The sequence below is a fragment of the Rhamphochromis longiceps genome, linkage group LG6 (assembly GCF_057381845.1).
Source record: "Rhamphochromis longiceps isolate RC_006_pf linkage group LG6, R_longiceps_female_GT1.1, whole genome shotgun sequence".
NCBI lineage: Eukaryota > Metazoa > Chordata > Actinopteri > Cichliformes > Cichlidae > Rhamphochromis > Rhamphochromis longiceps.
This window is the reverse complement of record NC_140562.1, coordinates 12636065-12652168: the sequence shown is the minus strand read 5'-3', so window position 1 is coordinate 12652168 and position 16104 is coordinate 12636065. Positions and strand designations below refer to the sequence as shown.

The window sequence follows — 16104 nt, the reverse complement described above, 5'->3', positions numbered from 1 at the left end:
TTTGTTTTGGTTTGTTGTTTTTCCATAACTTGTGTATCTGCAAATGTACACATTCTGTATTTTTCATATGAAAGAAACTATACTGTGGTGGGGCTTGCTAATTTCTTGTTTTTGATTTATGTATGTTATGTTTTGTTTTACTTCATATGTTTATATGTTTCATATGTTGTTTGTTTAATTTAAGACAAAAAAAAAATTAAATGAATGACAGGTAAAACTTGAGGGGGTAGGGACAAATAAGTAAATACTTCAGCCTACTCCTTTTCAAACAAATAATGGAATGATATTTTGTAATGATTGTGAAGGCACATGTTTGAAATGTTTGAAATAAAAATGAACTGAACTGAACTGAACTGAATACAAGCATGCTGATCCACACAGGTGTGCACACAGGTGTGCACACAGGCGGACACACGGGTTTTCACAGACACAAACTACACCTTTCTTGGCTGCTACCTCAAAGCACATTGTGCGCTGTCGATCTTGCGTACCTTTCTCACCATCTCTTCTCCCCTCTATTTTTCTTTCTCCCCCTCTCTTTCTTTCATTCTTTCTCCCTGTCTTATCCCCCAGTCATGTCTGTCCCGTCTGTAACAACCGAAAATCAAATCAAATAAATACATATTTATAATTTAAAAAGAAAGAAAGAAAGAAAATATTTTTGGCAGACGATCACTTTTTGGAGTGAATATTTGTCGACATTATGACTCTTCCGACAGAGCAGTACAGCTGTATTCATAGAGTGTGTGTCTGTGTGCAGTCATGTCATGCCACCAAGCCGGGCATGTTGAATGTCCACCTGGTCCCGCACACACATGATGACGTTGGCTGGCTCAAGACTGTGGACCAGTACTTCTATGGAGGTCAGTGTGACACATACAGAAAAAACACTGTGAAGCTATTAGCCAACCTCCTGCTCTGTGTTTACTCTGTCAAATGTTTGCATATGTTTCTATTTACTCTAGTAGTTCTGCTGATGCAAGTTAATCTGCTCTATTGACTGGTACTAAATATCTTCCTGATTGCTGCTACAAGTGATTGTGGGTCTTGTGACCAGCAGCGTTATCCTCCTGCTTTAAAGCCCTATGATGTGTTTTAATGGTGGTTCATTCACATGATCTCTGGATTTGATTTGAATGTGAACTGGAGTGACAGCCATCACTCATGTTCGAACTACTGTCTGTTGTTGGGGCTGTGCGAAATGTGGAAATGTATCTTTTTTTTTCTTTTTTTTTGTGTCCTGTCTGGCACTGTAGCAATCAGAATTATTGTCTGAAGGCCAAGAAAAATGCCCAACAGATTTACTTTCCCAAGTGGGCCTTTTGCTATACTGGCCCACTTGATTGTCATAGTTTATTTGATCTTTATTAGTTATTTTTATTCTAAGATATTGTAATCAGGCCAGACTGGACTCGGGGATGGGAAAGAAAAACAAGAAGAAAAGTTCAGAAGAAAGTTAACAGAAGGAGAGGGAAAGAAAAAGGAGAAAAGAGATAGAGAGAAAAGACAATGAAAATCTGCTTCATCACCTTTTTTTTCTCTTTTTCTTTTCCTGGATCACCTGTTGAGAAAGAAAAAAGAAAACAAGCAGAAGAAGACTAGAACAATAGAATAAACAACATCACGATGATCTATGGGAATATAACAGTAAATACTAAATGTTAAACAATTTTTGTGCAGCACGTAAGATCGACAGCACACAGTGTGCTTTAAGGTAGGAGCCAAAAAGGGTGTAGTTTGTGTGTGTGAGCACTCGTGTGTACACCTGTGAGCATGAGCGCGCTTGTTTTTAAAAGGTTCCTTCATGTAATGATCTGCTAGAGGGTGTGGGGGGCCACAGCCCCGTCCTCCAGGGCATGAAGCAGGTATGGAGGAGATCAAGACTCCAGACATCCAGAGGCCCTCAGAGCACAAGAGACCAAGGAAGACCAACAGAGGGGCAGCTGTGCCACTGTCCCAGAAAGAGCTGAGGAGAGCCCCAGATGAGGGGTCACTCAGCAGCTGTGGAGCAGAAGCCAGGGGGGTTTGCAGTGACCTGCCCGTGAGCTCCGCCGGCAGCCAGCTGCGCCAGAGTGACCGAGCCCCAGGCCGAGAGGCCGAGGGCACCCCACCCCCGAAGTGGCCCGAGCCACTGTCGAAATGTACCAGAAGACGATATTAAAACACCTTCGTTTAATTTTATACTCTGTCGTGTATTTCACGCTGCCTCATAATGTACTGTTTACTGCAACAGTTTACTTCTTCATTGCTTTAGAGTTTTATGCTTTTAGTGGAATTGATTGTCGAGCTTGCATATTTTAATGTCACATGTTGTTTATAGTAAGTTGTAAGGCCAGGTGTTGTGCAGGTGACCGTCATCTGATATTGATTTCCAGTCTGGGTTAATATGTAAGCAGAACTCATCTGCAATGAGGGTGGTTTGATTGGGCATATGCATGAATGCAGATGAGCACATATACTTTCTTGCTGTTAAGATACGTTAGTGTAAATAAATATTTTTCAAACTGTGACACACAGCAACTAAATTCTGACCACTTCTTGAAGCATTGACAAAATAACGTCTCTTTTGTCCTAAATCTGTGCACATTTGTGCGCGTAGATCGTAATGACATCCAGCACGCTGGTGTTCAGTACATCCTGGACTCAGTTGTGGATCAGTTGTGGAAGAATCCAGATAGGAGGTTCATCTATGTGGAGACGGCCTTTTTCTACCACTGGTGGAAGAGTCAGAGCTCCAGCATGCAGCAGACAGTCAAACAGCTGGTTAATGAAGGTAAATACCCATTCAGTACTATACAGCTGCGTTAAGTGTTTCAGTGCATCCTTACCAAAAGCTGCTCCTCCCGCAGGCCGTCTGGAATTTGTGAATGGTGGTTGGTGTATGAGCGACGAGGCTGCCACACACTACAGCGCCGTCATTGACCAGATGACCATTGGTCTGAGGTTCCTTAATGAGACTTTTGGAGCCTGTGGCCGTCCCCGCGTCGCCTGGCACATCGACCCCCTTGGCCACGCCCGGGAACACGCCTCCATGTTTGCACAGGTAGCATAGCTCTTTATGTTTATTCTTCGAGTTTTGCACGAGTCACACTTCAGAATTGCTCAGCTCATTCACTGTCACACTTTCAAACGTTGGCCATGTTTAATATCAGCAGTATAGGGCAGAATAGAAGGATGAGCATAATTGGTCACCTTAAGGAAGGCCTGATTTCTAGTGAGACTTAAAATGGGAGAATTTATCAGTTAAAGAAGAGAGTTGAGGCTAATTAGAGTTAGAAGGTAGCACTCACGTCGAGAAAGACTCTCCGTTTTCTCATTACAAATTTTTGGCTGTATCGTCATTATCAGATTTGCTGCTCTGCAATGAATCAAATGGGCTTATTTCCAGAATGCTGCATTATTACATGAAGGCACACTTTAGTTCACTGGCTTTCCATTTGACTTTCCTTTAACCATTAACTGTCTGTCTTTTGCTGCAGATGGGATTCGATGGCTTCTTCTTTGGTCGTCTAGACTATCAAGACCGGGCTCGCAGGATGAGGAATAAGGAGCAGGAGCTTCTATGGAGAGCCTCCGACAGCCTCACTCCTCCAATGGCTGACCTCTTTACTGGTATGCAAAGTTTCTTTCTTCATCCCTTTATGTTAATGACTTCTGGACTCAGCAACAGGACGGTGTCACATTATTTTTTAACCGCTTGCCCCCGTTAACCAACAGGGATCCTTCCTAATGGCTACAACCCTCCTGAGGGCTTCTGCTGGGACCAGCTCTGCAGTGACCCACCTATCAGAGACGATCCTGATCTTGAAGACTATAATGTTGATGATGTGGTGGGACGCTTCCTCGTCATCACCAACAGTCAGGTTGGACACAACTCCACACTGGCGCACAGAGACACTGATTTATCAGTCACGTGGTGTTCTTAACACCGCATGTTTAACTAACACTACGAAAAAAATGCTCATGTTAAATCAAAAGACATCAAACAACGCTTTCTGATTTAGAAAAAGAGGAAGCAGAAGGGATGCTGTGCTTTTTATCCCAGCCCATATACAGCTGTGACTAGCTAACATGACATGTAAAATTTCAGTAGGAACCTCTTGTTTCAAGTAATGTCAGCATATCTTCATGCAGGTCCCCATAAATCTTTTCTCAACCTGTCTGGTTTTATTTTATGAACCTGTCATGATCACAATAATAAAGACATCTACAGATAGTGTAATGCAATGTCCTCCTTTAATAATCCACATTCACCACTTTAGCCATCATATAAATGTGCTTTGAATAGTGTGAGGTGACGGAGCCGGTTGGGAGTTCGGTTTCAGGTTCGGTGGAGTTGCTGGAGGACTGGGATCGGGCGTCCAGCGCGGCCAGCGACTGCAGCATGCTCAGCAGGCTGTTGGAGGAGGGCAGCTGCAGGTATTTCTCCGGGACGTAGCCCACCTGTCCGCTACGGTTTCTGGCCTGGAAACACAGACAATGCACACAGACGATGACAACAGCCAAAAATGTTTCAACAGGAAAACTCCTAATGAGAAAAAATAAAATCAGATGTAAAGAGTAGGGCTGTAACAATATCACTGCATCGTCGCCAGAATTTAATAACAGCCACAAAGAGAATAATAGGAGAGCTTTTGTTCTCTCTTCCTGAATTAACGAGAAATCTAAAATCCTAAACAAGCCTCTGCTGAATTCATGAAGCTTGATTTCATGAACACCGGTGGCCTCCCCTTCCGCTGCTTACTTATTTTCATTCAGATTGAAAACACTCAGAGGTATTGGGATCTCTGTTGGGGCATGCTGTGGGGAATCACAGCACTAAAACAGATCTATATAAATGATATTGCTCACATTTTTATGTATGATTATATTCATTAAAATAAATACCCCATTAAAACACTATATCTGTATATGAAAAGATAATCACCTAAGTAAATATACATAAAATATTGGCTCAACACGTGGAGATGGTCTGTGCCTCCTGAGCCACTGCTCATAAAGGCTAACAGGGACAAAAACAAATACAGTAGCAGCGTTAAGTTCAAGCATTGAGTGCAAATGTACGGTTTTCTGTGTTTTTGTTTTGTTTTTTTTCATAGAAATGTTTTGTTTTGTTTTTGTTTGTTTTTTTTGTTGTCCGGTTTGGATCTTTAGCAATCAGAATTGTTGTCTGAAGGCCAAGAAAGATGCCAAGTGGATTTACTTTACCAAGTGGATCATCATGGCCTTGCCATATTAGTCCATTTGATTGACCTTTATTATAATTATGTATTTATTTTATTTTTGTTTTTTAAAGACGGGACAGACATGACTGGGGGATAGGACAGGGAGAAAGAATGACACAATAAATAAACAATAAACTAGCTAACAATAGATACTTTTTTAATTTCACCTGCTGAGAATGAAAAAAGAAAACAAGCAGAAGAAAACGAGAGCAATAGAATAAACAACATCACAATGATATATGGGAATATAACTGTAAATACTAAATATTAAACATTACTGTGCAGCACATAAGATCGACAGCGCACAGTGTGCTTTGAGGTAGGAGCCAAAAAGGGTGTAAAACACCAGTCAGTGTCACGCCGCCGGGTATATCAACTTCTCTTTTAAGCTGTGCTTTCTGCTTCATGCTCCGTGCCCACGCATGTAACAAGGGCTGCTACAAAGCCCTTTAAAACAGGAAGTAGCATGTGCTGCAGTGAGCTTGAATGGTGTCCCAATGCGCTGAGCAAGCACAGTGCAAGCATGCTAGCCAGGTGTGGTGCGTGATGATAAAGTGGTGACTAAAACTCTATAAAGGACATAACTAATATAACAGCAGGTCAGGGTTACTCTTACAATTTTCTCTGGTAAGAAGTCAAAATCCTTCATATAGAACTCTGAAGTTACCTGGAGAGATGAGATCCTGCTTCATAGTACAGGCCTCAGGGCAACATTTCAAAGTTAACGTGCAAAACAATCAATATATGTATTTGTATGTAACTGACAAAAAAAGGAGAGAAAAGTGTCCAAACACTTCTTGTGTCATTCCAGAGTTGAGGTCGCAGGTTATGGTGCCACCACTGGACTAGCTAATGAGAAAAGAAGGAAGATGATTTTTAACAAATTTGTTGTATTAAGAAAAAAAGAAAACAAACCATCCAAACTGTTACTTTATTAGTAAAGAGATGTTGCAGATATTTGTACTGAAATTGTATTTTTCTTCATTTCTAATGTGTTCAAAGCAAAAACAAGCTTTTCCTGTGAGCTCAGACCATTTTATTTCTTTCTGCTGCATTTCTGCATAAAATACAAATCTGCATCATTTTTTAAAAAGTGCTTTAAGCTGAACTAATTGTCCCTTTTTTCTAGAACCTGGTGAATCACCCTCTCTTCACTGTGCAGAGACTGAGGTTGTCAGCTGTACAGAGCTCAATGATATTTTACAGAAATAATTCCCCGAGGTCCACCGAGTCAGGAGCTATCAGCACTGGTTCTGTGGACAAAGTCCTGGGAAAGATATATGTCGAGTGAGTTTGCATGATCCCTCAGCTCACAGCTGCATTTATTAAACATTCAAAATACAGAAAGATTTTATAAAACTGGGAAACTGTATTTCTGTCTTGCAGGGAGACTCTGGTGGAGGAGTGGTTCATAATGGCAGGATTTATGGGGTCTCTTCTTTTGTGGGAGATCTGGACTTTGTATGCAGAGCACCGGCTGCCTTCATGGACCTCTGTGATCCTGAGTATGCAGATTGGATCAGGAAAACTATCAACCCATAAAAAGCTGTGAGGTGTGGATAACTGTAAACAAGCTGAAATAAATAATCTTTTAGAGTTTAGCTTTGGTTTCTTTTATTCTCTTTGATATAAGCAGTAGAGGATTTCAGAATTTCTGTGTTATTTGCCAAAAGACGTTTTTTCAGCTGCACCCACACACAGTTTCTTTAGATAACTTCAACTGCAGAAAGTAAAAACTCAGCATTAAGTTTCAAATGCAGTTTTAAAGATAATGATAATATGGTGTCCCTGAATACTGAAACTGCAAAAGTTTTTTCTATTGACGGATGAATAAAAGTTGTGTTTTATTAAAAGTTGAATAAAACACAACAGAAATAGAAAAAAACGTTCTCATCCTAAAACTTGGTGACAAAGTGGAACATGGTAAGGAAACACTCACTTAAGTGCTGTCATTACTCAAAGGTTCCTGATAATCATGCATGAAGTGATTTCTGGAGGGGAATGAAACTTAACTGAACTGCTCCCTGTGACATTTTGACCTGTCAAACGCAGGCGTAACTCCTGTTATTCATCGTTGTATTGCAGGTCTGCTGTGCACGACGTCTGTGAATCTGAGTAATTTGGTACAGATGAAGGAATAAGACTGCTCAGATGCTTTGGGTGTCACGTAATGATCCCTCAGGTTTGGGTGTCTTTGGTGCCCTTTGATTTCAATCTACCTGCACATTGAACAGAAATCCTGCCATGACAGAACACACTAATGCCTTTTCAAGGGAGAACCGATCCTAATCTGAGCTGTCAGCCCCAAGTTCTCTGCAGTCATCAAATCAAGCATAATCTGGTTTGAACAGGCTCCCTGCCTCACTGCAAAAGCCTTTTTACCAGCTGCTGTTTGACAAACTGCAAAGCCTCTGAAGAGACTTTAGAAAGGGGGAAAAAGGATACGAAGAAAAAGCTGAACAAAAAGCTATCCATGCACTGTTTAACATTTCACTTGGAGTTTATTGACTGTATTCTATCTGTGGATTGCATTATAGCTTCTCTGAGAGCTTTGCTCCCTGAAGATTTTATGATCTGTGAACGCTGAGTCTCTCTTGTGGCTGTAAACCAGTCTGCTCAGCATGGCACTGCATGGCAGAGTTTCTCTCCATTTTTTTGAATCACCTTTGCTCAGTTGTGCTCCTAACTGATCTCCTGAGTTTGGCTGTATTCCTGGACTTTGCCCTTTAGTTACTCTTCAGTCTCTTTGACACACAGGCTGCCAAATTTGAAATAACATTTTTAGTTTTGGAAAAAGAAGAGCGTGTCTAGCAAATTCTTGCACATCCTTGTTCTTAAATAGCACTTTTCTACTCAAGCACTCAAAGTACTTTATACACCTCATTCACCCATTCATACAAGCACTTTTCTGTACCTAAGTTCTTTCTATCTAACATTCATACTCTGATGGACACGTGAAAGAGCAGTTTGGGGTTCAGTATCGTGTCCAAGGATACTTTGAGATACAGATCAGATCAGGCAGCGATCGAACCTCCAACCTTCTGATCGGTACTAATTGGACGTTTGCTGCTGCACATGTAGCATCACAGCTTAGAAGATGGTGGTGTGGAAATGTGTTTCCCATTAACAATTGACTAAGAAACTCTTAGTCAAGGGTTAACGTCACTAATGTCAGTATTTTCACTGATCTTCATTAGATTAGATAAACATTGTGCCTTAAACCTGAGCTGTACAGGAAAATAGATTTCTGATACACATGTACATAAACAAATAAAGAGAGATGTTTCCCACCTGCTGAGAAGACAACAAATGCATAACCTGATTACCACCATTAATCTCACATCAACTGATTTCTGGCACCTATAAGTGAGATTGATTTCACTGTCCTGCTGTCTTGGCCTTTAGGAGAACACAGTGAAACAGATGAAGCTTGCACCAGATGGTGGGAACACAATGATCGTGGTCTTAGACACAGCATCCACACTCTGTACATGATAGTGTGTGTGTGTGGTGCTGTTTGCAGGAACTTGATGAGGCTTTGCTTAAGTGGAAATCCACTGATGTTCAAGCCCCAGGGAAGTGGGCGGGGGGATAGGATCTCTGGGGCCCTCTTCCTGATGGAGCCCTACCTGACTCCTTTCACTGCTAAAGCAAGAATGGTGCCACAGCTCATTGAAACAATACTTCATTTCATCAGAATCATCAAATGATTCTGTTAAAAACAACCGTCCAGTGTACTTGCATGGCAAACATCGTGATTAGATATTCAAGAAGAGCCTCTTAAAGATGAAGGTCTGTGTCTCTTGACCTAAACACATAATCCAGTTAAATCTGATTTATGTTCATTAATGCCCCTCACACTGTAACTTAAAGTAATAAATCGGTCACTGATTAATTACAGAAGTACGTCTGTGAGCATAAAGATTTAAGCCTTGGACCATCAGGATAAAATGTGGTTGGGAAACTTAACAAGCTTTGATAAAACTTCATCAGTAGCTCAAGCAAGACCTCAAAACCTTCGATCACCACGGGTGGTTAGCAGACTGTGGTTGTACCATGCAGCCTAACAACATGCAGTAAATTGCAGGTTAAAGCAGTCTGCTTACACATTGTTAAACGAGGGAAGGGAACTAATGTGGCCATCACATTACCCTTTTGTCCCATTTCATCCCAGGACTTGATTCAATTGCTGCTCACTTTCTACAATACTTAAAACTGATCAGTAGGACCTGAAACTGCAAACATTCAAACATTCAGGCCAACAATCAGTTGGTGAACATATTAATCTACTACAATTAGCAAAAATGAATAAATAAACAGAAGAAAGTTGGAGTGATATCAGAGTCATGCAAGTTTTTGACCAGGAGGTTAAACTCATGCAAATTAGCTTCATCCAGGCTCATGAAAACACTGTCCTGCTTATAAACAGCAGATCATTTGTGTCAGTGTCAGGATGGTTTATATTTGAGCTTTTAGTTCACACAGAACAATTTTTATTAATTGTTTTTAGCGATTACGAAAGTCTGTGAATCCCCAAATTGTTCAGTTGTTCTCTTTGCTCCCCATGAGGTCACTTTCACCATGTGACAAAAACAACACCCCACTCTACACACTCGGGCCACCAGCAACTTTCTAAATCCTCAATAAAAAGCTGACAGGTTGCAATGATGTTCCAAAGAACTTATTAAGAAAACAACTAAATACACAGAAAATGTTATGAAAATTGGTTTATTTTATATCTCATAGTTTTAAATGATGCAATAAAAATATGTACAAAACATCACAAACTGTAATATTTTACAAATGCTTACGTCCTGCTGATGCAATGGAGACATCTTCCAGTGACAGTCTTCATCAGTGTGAGTGTGAGGAGGATCCTAAACCCACCAACACAGAAGTGCATGTTCACAACTCCCTCTGTGCAGGCGGGGTCAGGACCCTCCTCACCCAGGGTGAGGAGGGTTGGTGCTGTGGCCAGTCAGGTATGAAGTGCTGAGAGTGGATCTTTGGTCCTCTGTGCAGCTCTGTCCACTCTCAGCTGCCCTGCAAAGCAATAACACAAGAAAGACGTCATTTTAACACAAAACAGCATTTTCATTGTTGGTAGCTGCAGTATGTTGTTAAAAAGCAATTTTAAACCCAACGTATACACATGAAAAATATAAATAAAGCTAAACCTACAGTGCTGCTGACATAGGATGATGATTTATACCAACTATTGGAAGAATTTTGTCTTCAATACAGTTTGTTGTCAATGTGAGGTGATAACTTACATAGTTGGAACACAGCACCACTCTCCCGTTTTTCACTTGGTCATCCATCCTTCTCATCGGGTTGGTCGGGGTAAGGCTGTCTTCTGGGTGGGGTGTTTGCTCCATCTTGGACGTAACTGGAAGTAATAACAACTAAAAAACGACCTTTAATTCACAATGTAATATTAATATTAATGTCACATATCAAGAAAAAAAGAAATACATTTCACATGTGCGAGTCACATGTTCATATATCTGTAAAAACAAAAACACAAAGGCAAAGTTTAAAAACACGTTCTAACATAAACTAATCAGAGTCACTGTCATCCATGGAAAGGTTAAAAGGCCTCTCCCAGAAACGTCTGACTCCAAAACTACCTGAGGATGTTGAAGGGGCATCAAACTGGTCACTCACCTTGCACCTCTTTGCACTTACCTCTTCGGTGCAGATGTCTTCTCTGCTTCTCTTTTCTGAGGAAGGAGCAGCAGAGAGATCAGCTGAGGAAGCAGATGACAGAGCAGCTGAGAAAGGAGCAGCAGAGGGAGCGGCTGAGGAAGGAGCAGCAGAGGGAGCAGCAGAGGAAGCAGCTGAGGAGGGAGCAGCAGAGAGAGCAGCTGAGGAAGGAGCAGCAGAGGGAGCAGCTGAGGAAGAAGCAGCAGAGGGAGCAGCTGAGGAAGAAGCAGCAGAGGGAGCAGCTGAGGAAGGAGCAGCAGAGGGAGCAGCTGGGGGAGGAGCAGCAGAGGGAGCAGCTGGGGGAGGAGCAGCTGGGGGAGGAGCAGCTGGGGGATCACCAACCTGGGCAACAACTCGAGGGAAGAATGGGGCATTGGCCTGGCCGAAAGGCGGCATGGGGATGGGGGCAGCACCTGGAGCAATAGGACGTTGCCAATCGTGCCAAAACGGCTCTGGAGGGTGCTCCCGGATGAGAGGGGAATCATCTCTCTCATCCATGGTGTCATACCCAGAGTCATCGCTAAGCCAATCCCCCCACTCTTCTGAGTCGTTCCAGTCAGATGAATTGTCAGTCTGTTCACTCACCTCTTCATCGTCTATAGGTAGGTAGGGGGGGTACTCACCATACTCACCTTGCTGTTCACCGTCATCAGCATCTGGTGCTTCATGAGAAGAGGGTGAGGGTGAGAAAGGGATAAAATACCTACCATACTCACCTTGCTGTTCACTGTCATCAGCATCTGGTGCTTCATGAGATAAGGGTGAGGATGAGAGAGGGATAAAATACTCACCATACTCACCTTCGCTGATACGCTGGGTATCAGTGTCCTGAACTTCACCAGAAGAGGTGGTGCTCTGGAGACTGTCATCCAGGATCCTGATGACTTCAGGAAGGCCTTCTTCTGCAGGGCGTTCAACCACATAGTCAAGACGCCCTGTGAGGAAACAATTTTTAAAATAACATTAGGAATGTAATAGACACCCAGTGTTAAAGCAACAGACCTACATCTGTTAGTTTGAGCAGAGGATGAGAGAAAAGCATTTTATGCCAGACTGAATGACACTTCTACTTGTTCAATCTTTAAGTCAAGTTTTTTAATAGAAGACCACCAAACCTCCACCAAGGCAGCTCACTCTGTGTACTTTTAAGGTGACACTATATTGACACTATATATGTCACTGTATTTTGTGTACATTCAATTTGTTTTATTTGTTCTTTGTAAGCCTTTATGCAAACACTATGTTGGAATAGGTAATGGATAATAGGTATTGATTTGTAAATAGCCGGACATGAGTAACTTATTATATAAATATACTACAGTACATTTATAACTAACCATGCAGCTCATTCTCCTGTTTTATTTACAATTCACGATGTCACACATTTTGAAAAAAGCTCATAGGTTAAATATGTGGATGCAAACCATAATGTAACATTTAGACCACATGTACCAATCGCATGTCCTAAATATAAAAAGCAAACAAAACACACACACACATATACATACACATATACATACATACATATATATATATATATATATATATATATATATATATATATATATATATATATATATATTTGTTTTTTATATTTGTTTTTTTTATTTGTTTTTTTTAAAATAAAAACACAACCTCCTTGGCAAGAGTAAAAATTGCACACACAAAGCTCTGCAGGTATGTCTGAAAATGATGGTCAAGTGAAAAACAAACAAACAGAAACTCTTAACCCAGAATCCACATTTTTAGAAATGTGCACAAGGACTGTATCTGCCATAAGGACAGGTACATCTAATCTGTGGTAAACATGCTATCACTGTGTAAATATCCCTGTGTACAATATCTCTCTCTGCTATCTAATAAGGTTAAAAGCATTACCGTAACAGAAGATAGGTCTTAATGCCATTATTACTACTGTTTTCATATTCTTTTGATATTATTTTATTTGTATTTTTTTATCTTTGTGTTTTGCAGCAGAGAAAAAATATAGTTTATGTCAATAAAGCCTTTGATCCGGAGAAGAAAAGGATGTCAGGAGGGGACCTGGATCTGTGTGTTTACGCCTGCGTGTTCTGACCCGTGACATCTTGAAGATGCCGTTACCACAGAAACTGATTTTTGGGCATTTTACAAATTTTAGTCCATTAAGCTATTTTTAACCATTTCATTTTAAAGAAAAGTGTCAAATTTGAAGCCTTCAAGTCAAAGTAACACCTTTTTTTCATATTCATACACCAGTCGTTAATAATTTCTACACCTCTCCCGGAAAATTTAAAACATACAAACAATTTACGGGAAACAATCTTGAATACACATATTTGATCACGTTAAAACTTGATATTCACACTGGAACTTGTTAAATTATTACAGTAATTTACATTTAAAGAAATTTTCACACTTACCTGCAGCGAAGTCCAGGTGACAGTCGAGGGGTCCGGGTCCACGGCGAGCCATCTTCAAACTTGAAAAACAAAAACAAGTACAAACGATGAAGTACTTGTTCTGCTCTCAAGTTATATCCGCTTTTAGTGAAATAGTTTGCAAAACTTAGCTTTCCACAGGCTGAGGTTGGAGCAGGTCGAAACAAGTCCACGAGCAAGTGTAAACGGACGTTTGGAACCTTGTGCAGCATTTATATACCCTCGGCGGCCATGGTTACGGTTGTCAACGTGTACACGTGCACGGCATAGAACTATCCGGTTGTTCAGTCTGACCTCACTAGCCTGTCTGGGTCTAAACTCCGCTGCAGGTCCATATATCAAACGATCACTATGGCATTACTGAGAGTTGAAAAACTGTCTAAAGTCTTTCATTTTTAATAAAATGATCAGCGTTCTGCTCTACCAGGTGTAACAATTGAGTTTAACATCCAGGCATCCATGAAAACGGAATTTATGACATTTAACAGAGAAGTTAGCAGGGAGTTAGCTCGCTAGCTTCTATCTAAATACAATATAGCATGTCCTGACTGCAGGTTTTGGAAACAAATTCAAACGTACAGCTCTGCTATCACTTCCAGCATAAATGAAGACAGAAAACTAAACAGCAGTGACGTTTGTAGGGTTACTGAAGTTGGGCTAGCTGGTATATAATGATGTGCTACGTGACCGCTAGCGACACAGCTATGTTAGCATAATATAAACAAGCTAACTTTTTTCCACTCGATAAAAGTTAATGTGAGTGTTCTCGGTGGTCAGGAACAAATGTAATCGCATGGCAGGATGCTGTAAAAGGACCAAACTTCAGCCAGGAGAACAACTGAGATAATCCATCCACAATACGAGGTTAGTCATTCATATACTGCTGCATGGGCTGGGCTGTAGTTACATCCTAAGGTTTTAAAAACTGAGCTTAAATAAATGATTAGCGGTAATAAAAGCCGAGGGAGGTCAACAGTGATCACTGACTGTTTTAGGAGCTTTTTGAGATCAAATAGAAGAAAATACATAACATTAAACATGTTAACAATACAAAAGCCATATTAAACGCAGACTACTTTAGACCCGGAAGTACGATTCGTGTGTCATCACTGAACAGCTAAATTCGTAGGAATGTTTTAGCTTATTATTTGGATAACCACCGTCATTACAATAAATTAAATTTGTAGTCATTTAAAACTCACAGGCCTACAATCAGCTGGCCTATATAAAAAATAAAAACAAAACTTGAACACAGTGCTGAGCTGCATCTCAAATTAATCTTCCAGCTCTCAGCTGACATGTACCAGAGCCCGATTGATGGATCAGTTGATCAGGATCATTGGCCTGATATAGGTCTATCATAGTGACATGGCTCTTAATCAGTAGGGTTACATGTTTCCCGATATGATATATTTTTTAAAGAACATAATGTGGATTGTTTTTATTTGTTAGCTGTATGGGCAGCATTTTTGTGTATGTGATCCCTTTTCTTAAATTACATTTGCTATATACACATATTTTGCTCTCTTAGTATTTTTAGAACCTGACTAATACTGAAAACTTTAGGGTGATACTGATAAAAAGGAGTTAAAAATTTAGATACTGATACATTGGTCGATACTCTTTTTATAAATAGTATACAGATTACAGAACTTGGAATGTATACAGAAATTCATGTTTTTTGCAATGATCGTTCAAAATTGGTTTACATTTGTAAATAAATACAGCAATATATCTGCAAGATTTGACCAAATTCACCACTCTTTTATACTATGCTAAACAATCAAAGATTAGCTCATGTCTAGTTGAATGATGTTTTAAAAATGTGTTTTCCTGTAGTGTTAATCACAGTGATGTTATGAAGTAATGTATGAACCTGACGTGTGATAATATTTATCTCTACAGAGGAAACATCCATCGAAGATTGAGCAGTACAATATCACTGTGGCATCAACATCTCGTCAGCGAAAGACCACAGCCACACCAAACAAGCTCTCAGCAAATACACAAGCCAAGTTACCAGACCTGATGTTGAGAGCTGCAAACAAACATGTTCCACAAGCAACTGTTGACATGCTTGTCATCAATTTCATATGTGAGGGTCTACAGCCATTTGCAGTGGTAGAACAGCCATCTTTCAAAGAATTGGTTACCACATTACAACCTCAAGCCAAAGTCATCTCCAGACCCACTGTCCGTGCCAGAATCTGTGAAGCTGCTGATCACATGAAGATGACTTTGGTTGCAGCATTGGATAAAGTCAAATTTGTTGCTACCACTACTGATTGTTGGTCAGCTCATCAGAAAAGTTACCTTGGAGTCACATGCCATTGGAGGAAGAGTCCCTGGAAAGAAGATCTGCAGCACCAGCATGCAAAAGATTGAGAGGGTCTCACACATTTGACATGCTTGCTGGTGCGCTTGATGATATCCATTGCCAATACAAGATTAGAGGCAAAGTTGTAAGAACCACAACTGATAGTGGATCCAACTTTGTCAAGGCCTTCCACATGTTTGGGGCACAAAATGATGCAGATGAAGCTGAAGATGAAGCAGACCCAGAAACTATTGACCTGACTGACCATATTGACTACCATGAGGCAAGTGCAATTCTTGATGAAGACTCTGGTTTGGAGTATCAACTCCCGCCTCATCAGCGATGTGCATGTCACCTGCTAAACCTTGTGGCAACATCTGATGCTGCCCTAGCAGAGAGCATGAATGAAACCTACAAGAGGCTCTCCCGTGCAAGC

The 16104-nt window shown here is 40.7% G+C and overlaps 2 protein-coding genes across 2 annotated transcripts; one reads left to right on the top strand and one right to left on the bottom strand.

Annotated features, from left to right (window-relative positions):
- Nucleotides 1-746: 746 nt before the first annotated feature.
- Nucleotides 747-3926, top strand: LOC146667573 (lysosomal alpha-mannosidase-like). Its single transcript, XM_085408782.1, has 5 exons — nucleotides 747-863; nucleotides 2600-2773; nucleotides 2850-3043; nucleotides 3480-3612; nucleotides 3718-3926. Exons 1-5 carry the CDS (start codon nucleotides 785-787, stop codon nucleotides 3924-3926), a joined length of 789 nt encoding a protein of 262 aa, XP_085264908.1. The 5' UTR covers nucleotides 747-784.
- A 6858-nt stretch (nucleotides 3927-10784) lies between these two features.
- LOC146667572 (uncharacterized) lies at nucleotides 10785-13385 on the bottom strand. Its single transcript, XM_085409245.1, has 2 exons — nucleotides 13334-13385; nucleotides 10785-11866 (listed from the first exon to the last, which is right to left on the bottom strand). Exons 1-2 carry the CDS (start codon nucleotides 13383-13385, stop codon nucleotides 10785-10787), a joined length of 1134 nt encoding a protein of 377 aa, XP_085265371.1.
- Nucleotides 13386-16104: the final 2719 nt, after the last annotated feature.

Bases quoted from the DNA above. Each gene is read 5' to 3' on its own strand.
- LOC146667572 (XM_085409245.1), bottom strand. From the start codon at position 13,385: ATGGCTCGCCGTGGACCCGGACCCCTCGACTGTCACCTGGACTTCGCT. The intron at 11,867-13,333 runs GTAAGTGTGAAA...GTTTCCTCACAG, and splicing joins TCACCTGGACTTCGCTGCAG to GGCGTCTTGACTATGTGGTT.
- LOC146667573 (XM_085408782.1), top strand. From the start codon at position 785: ATGTTGAATGTCCACCTGGTCCCGCACACACATGATGACGTTGGCTGG. The intron at 2,774-2,849 runs GTAAATACCCAT...CTCCTCCCGCAG, and splicing joins CAAACAGCTGGTTAATGAAG to GCCGTCTGGAATTTGTGAAT. The intron at 3,044-3,479 runs GTAGCATAGCTC...CTTTTGCTGCAG, and splicing joins ACGCCTCCATGTTTGCACAG to ATGGGATTCGATGGCTTCTT.